The sequence below is a fragment of the Alnus glutinosa genome, chromosome 7 (assembly GCF_958979055.1).
Source record: "Alnus glutinosa chromosome 7, dhAlnGlut1.1, whole genome shotgun sequence".
Taxonomy (NCBI): Eukaryota; Viridiplantae; Streptophyta; class Magnoliopsida; order Fagales; family Betulaceae; genus Alnus; species Alnus glutinosa.
Window position 1 is genome coordinate 6,210,744 of NC_084892.1, and position 6,000 is coordinate 6,216,743.

At 38.0% G+C, this 6,000-nt stretch overlaps 1 protein-coding gene across 1 annotated transcript; it reads left to right on the forward strand.

Moving 5' to 3' along the window:
• Positions 1 to 5,312: 5,312 nt before the first annotated feature.
• LOC133872182 (uncharacterized) lies at positions 5,313 to 6,000 on the forward strand. The gene has a single exon (XM_062309622.1). It carries the CDS (start codon positions 5,422 to 5,424, stop codon positions 5,773 to 5,775), a length of 354 nt encoding a protein of 117 aa, XP_062165606.1. The 5' UTR covers positions 5,313 to 5,421; the 3' UTR covers positions 5,776 to 6,000.

The window sequence follows — 6,000 nt, forward strand, 5'->3', positions numbered from 1 at the left end:
TTCGGACGAGATGACACTGGTAGATGAGTGGTACGAAGGACACGAGAAACTACACCAGACGCTGCATGGCCCAATCGAGCATGCCATGTATCAAAGGAAGCAGACACATCAAGCAAGGCGACGCAGGAACGAGCTTTATTAAGAGAACAGCGTTGCAGATTTATTGGATAGAGGCCATTGATGCTGGGGCCTTCAAGGATGGTTTGGCCCGTCAGGTTTGCCTTGATAAGAAAATGAGTGCCAGTTAGTATAAAGAAGCAGTCATTATCAAGACAAAAACGATTAATTGAGAGTAAATTGGCAGCAACATTAGGACAGTGAAGAACACGGGTGAGAAGGAATTTGGAGTGAGGGGTACGAAGAAAGGTGGAACCTGTGTTCTGAATCTGGAGACCAGATCCATTACCCACTGCTACCGTGTCTTGGCCATGGAAGGGCTGTTGAATAGAGAGTTTGTCCAAATCAGCAGTGATGTGGGCATTGGCCCCACTGTCAGCATACCAGTCATCTTCAACAAGGGTGTTGTTCTGGGCAACCATGGCAGCCAACTGAGATGGTGGATGACGGCCCTGAAAGGCATAGTCCATGCGGTGGTAGCAGTCCAAAGCTTGGTGGCTTTGTTTGCCACAAATCTGGCAGGCAGGCCTTGGAGCAGAAGAGCTGGATTGGGATGTTCCTGCAGAAGCGGGTCGTGGTGGAGCAAACTGCCGGGGCTGCTGGTGTGGGGGACGAGTATCCCTCCTTTGTGTATTGGAGAAGGATCCACGTGACTTCCTGTGGAAAGTAGGAGAGGAGTGCTTTTTGTTAGAGAACATAGCAAAAGAAGTGTTACCGGGAGGAATGGAGGAGTTGTGATTCTCCAAAAAAAGCTCGTGAGAGAGCAATTCAGCCTGAAAGTCCTCAAATGACATGGAATGGTTGCGTGTAGCAACTGAGATTGAGGTGATAAATGGTCCATAGGACGCATTGAGGCCACTGATCACATATGAGATCAAATCGTCTTCATCAACCGGTTTGCCTACAATGGCAAGTTGGTCGGCTAGGAGCTTGGTAGCTTGAAGGTAGTCGGAGCACGACTTGGAGCCTTGGTGAAGGTGCTGGAGTTGACGCTTGAGATGGGCAATCCGAGAACGAGATTGCGAGGCAAATTTGGTAGCAAGGTATGCCCAGACCTGACGAGAGGTATTAAGGCCATAGACCATGGAAAGAACCTTCTCGGTGAGAGTGGCATTAATCCAACTCAAAATACTTTGATCCTTCTTTGTCCAAGTGGAGAAGGCAGGGTTGACAGTGAGCGTCACATTCCCTTGATCATCAAGGAGAAACTGAGAGGGGCATGACTCGGAACCGTCGACAATGCCCATGAGATCATGGAGGCGTAGGACCGGGAGAAACTGGCTGAGCCACATGTGGTAGTTGGGCCCATCCAGTTTGATATAGACAAAAGTGGTAACATTTGGAAATGTGAAAGTAGGTGGTGCAGAGTTTGGTGGGGAGACAGGGGTTGATGTTGGGGGAGTGGCAGAGTCGAGGGAATCAGTGTTGGTGGAAGAGGCCATGGAGGGTGTGGAGAAAAAAAAAAATATTGTGATAACAGGATGCTAGAGGATCGAGACAAGTGTTAGCTTGGTTTAAAGCTTTGATACCATGAAAGAATATTGCAGAAGAGAATGAAAGTTTTGAATTATATTTCTCTGTAGTTTACATGTCTATATATACACACACTGAGTTTACATGGAAAATGACAATGAATAGCAACTTTCCTAATCTAGAGGATTGACTGCGTGTCTGCAATATACGAATTGCCTTTGCTGCATAATTGATTGTTGTATATAATTTCCTTGTGTGGTTGCTTGCCAATAGTGAGGTCTTGCTTGATATGGTTTGATTGCATGACTTGCGATGATCTTAATGAGTCTTTGATTGTTGACATCTCTGTAGGTATGGAAGGTTTTCCATGATCTGTGATATCCTTGACAAATGCTTGATTGGAGGGATCTCTGTAAGGCATACTGTGAGCTGTTGGTTGCCTTGGAAGGAAGGGTGCAGCATGGTGAGCTGCAACCTTCGTATCTGTAGGATCTTGGTTAACATGGAAATCATTTGAAAACGTACATATCCTTTTGACAATACAAGAAACATAATTTGATTTGATATCAAAACTTCATTGCAACATTACGAAACTTGCAAAAATTTAATATCCGAGGTGGATTAAGGTTATGTTTGGTACTATTCAAACACCTTAATGCTCGAACAATTAAACCATATCAAAGGCCTCTCACAACTGTAGTTGGACAGATTGCAATCCGGTCATAGGATTGCAACCAAATTAACCAATCGCAATGCATGTATCTGTGTCTCTTAAGTCTTTTATCTCGATCTATATATTAAAAACAAATAAATAAATAATAATATATAATAATAAAACCAGTTTTTGTGGTTGTACCAATTTGCAATAAGCTCATCAATAGGGTTTGAAAAGTAACTAAAAACTCCATGCAGTACGCATAAATGACAAATAATTTCTCACCCTAAAATTTTATTTAGGGTCATACACGGTAGCAACAATAATAACACGACACGTCTCCCATATTAAAAAAAAATATAAAAGAATATAAAAACACACACACATATATACATAAATCTAGTAGGTGGTTGGATCACCTTAAATTGGCCAAAGAAGGCTGAAGTAGGGATGTAATCGAGGCGAGTCGAGTTCAAAGATTTCAAGACTGGCTCGTTTATGAGTCGAGCCTAAATAGTCGAGCTCGAATTCAAGCCGAGCTATAAATTACATGTTCAAGCTCGGCTCGTTTAAAACTCGGGCGAGCTCGAGCTCGAGTTCGTTGAAAATGACATTCGAGCCGAGCCGGGTTACTGGACAAGCTCGACTCAACTAGAGGTCGATGTAAACTATTAAATTTTTCAATGAGTGATCAAAACAGAATTCAAGCCCAAGTTTATGAACAACATCTATGCATTTATTAATAACATAAATATATAATATGTAAGTATATAAGGCATATTATAAAATATATTACATAACTATAGTTTATAAGTAACAAATTAATAATATGTTATTATATATAACTACAGAGTATAAACAATGGTATATGTATAATGCGAACAAATAGTAAGTCTAATATATTCTATATAACTAAGTAACTATAATATAAGTATAATATATAACTATTGTTAACCATGTGTAATGTGATATATGTGTTTATATATATATATGCTAACTATTTAATATTGTTATATACTAACTATTAATAACTTAATATGTTAATTTAACATACTAAATATTGTTATCAAATTATTATAATTAATATGTAATACTATATATATTATACTATGTTTACTATTTACTAATATATATGTAAGATATGAACGAGCTAACGAGTCGAACTAACGAGTCGGGCGAGCGATCCCGTCGAGCTTTAAATGAATTGAGCTCGCGAGCCCCTATCGAGTTTTGTCGAGCGAGTCGAGTATGTATCACTTACTAATCGAGCGGGTTTCAACAGTAACGATCGAGTTTCTACAGTATCGAGCTCGAGTTTGGATCGGGCTAAACCGAGCGGATATCGAGCGGGCTGTCGAACGGACTGGCTTATTTACATCCCTAGGCTGAACCATCCCAAAGATTTGAAAGGTGCAGGGCAGAACCATGATTTTTGGTGTGGGGGATAATTTTTTTTTTTTTTTTTTTTTTGATAAGTTGGAGAGATAGAATTATATAAGTACAAAACCACCTAGATACATATAATTTTACTACATGTATGTTTATATAAAATAAAAGCATAAAAGTTTTAAATATAATCATATGGCATAACAAACACACAATAGCATAAATAGCTAGCAAATAAACTAAACACGATCTATAGAGTCCATGAAAAACCAATACTTTTGAGCATTGACTCTTTTTCATAACAAGATCTTTTAAAGCCTCAAATAACAACAATGCTGATTGCTGATAGTCAAGCCAAAACATTAATGATGCAATCATAAATGATTAAATCATTTAACTTGTAATGCCAAAACAAATATTGTGAACCTAAATCATTGCAAAACAATCATTCAAAACATAATTAAAAAAAAAAAAAATCTAGATATTTTCATCATATTCTACATTTTTGCTTGAGGGAACTAGAGTGTGAAAGAAAATTAAATGAAGTGGGTATTTTTAGGTTTTTTATGTTGGAAGAGGGGCCAAAATTAATAATAATAATAATAATAATAAAGTGGGATACAAGTATTATTTTGAGGGCACAAATTTATTAAATATGTATATTTAAAGAATAATTTTAAATATTTTGAGGAGACATTCGTCCCTCCACCCCAAAACCTATATCTGCCCCTTGGAAGGTGGTTCGACCACAATTTTAATCAAAATTTCATACCTAAGTTCATAATAGAGAATTATTTGTCATTTATGAATTATGCTTAAAACAAATAATTTTAAGTTACTTTTAATCCTTTGAAAGATTATGGTAAATTGATACAACTGAACTGATTTAACAATATTTTTTTCCTGTAAAAAAAAAATATGAAAAATTCAATATTATCATATATAGTCAAATAAGTTTTTTTTTTTTTTTTTTTTTTTTTTTTTTTTTTTTTTATGGTCTAGAGTGACAAATGGGAGAAAATATTTTTGCACAACAAAATTGCACAACACAAGATAAAGTAATTCTAGATGTTATACACATGTTTTTTTTTTGTCTTTCTAAAAATGATGTAACTTTTAAAATCATCATTTGATCAAAATTTTAACATCAATTTTAGAAGGACATAAGTACTACATTTGGAAGGACTTTGTGAGCAGTGGATTTCACTTTTTGTGTATTGTGTTATACAACTTTAATGCAATTTTAATGTGTACCTATGACAATTCGACAAATGGTGTGCAGGCAGGTTTGTCAGGGCTGCTCTGTGAAGGGTCACATTACTACGCAACAAAAGGTCCTCTCATTTAACTCGATGGACTCTTCAGATGCATCGTGCACATCATATCTTGACAAAATTACCCAGCTGCTCGCTCTGAGCTCCCAGTTCCCACATTTCTCGGGGTCGCAAAATGAACAGAGACATGTGATATCACTAAGGACAAATTGGGAAAAAAAATATCAAAACATTTTCACCTGGAGCTGCACCAAAATACCCCACTGACAACTGACAAGCCACATTTTTCCAACGTTGCGCCTCAAAAACCACACCAACTAAAATAGACCAAGTAAACAAAAAGATATTCAAGTAATTATTACGCAAAGAAGATCCAAAGAACCAAAAGTAATTATTATTATTATTAGAGCAGCATTTCTTTTGCAAAACGTTGGAATCCTATCTCAGTTTCTCCCAGTCTCACTCTCACTCTCAGTCTCAGTCTCTCCACAGTATTCGCTCTGTATTAATTAGCTCATGTTCATGGTCATGGTTGTGTTCTTGGGGAGCAAAGAGGGATGGTTTGCAGGTGATCATCCGGGGCCCCAAGTTGTTGATACACCACCGCCTACAGTGGAGCCGAACCGCTACACGCATCGATCGATCGAGACACTGGTGGTGGTTCTAGCAGTGATAACCATCGTAGGTGTCATGGCAGGCATTATTGCCCGGCTGTGTGGCGGGCGGCATTTCGGCAACAATGGGGAGAACGACATAGAAGGATGGGTAGAAAGGCGGTGTAGGAGTTGCATTGATGGTGGAGTTCCGGCGGCAGTACCCCCTCCGGTGGAGCCCAAGCCAGCAGCAGCAGCAGAAGAAGCAAAAAAGTAAAAAAAAATATTGTATTATTTAGTTTTAGACGGTAGTGACTGTAGAAGCAGCTTAATCATGCGTGCTCCTTATAAACTGATCATCTTTCCTTTCCAATTGAACTGAGTGAGTGAGTGAGTTTCTCTTGTCCCAAATCAAAGAGGTTTTTTACTGTCCTAGATTTCTAGTTCCACCATTATAAAATTTACTTCTATCACTATTTTATTTATCAGTTTAAACTTTTAG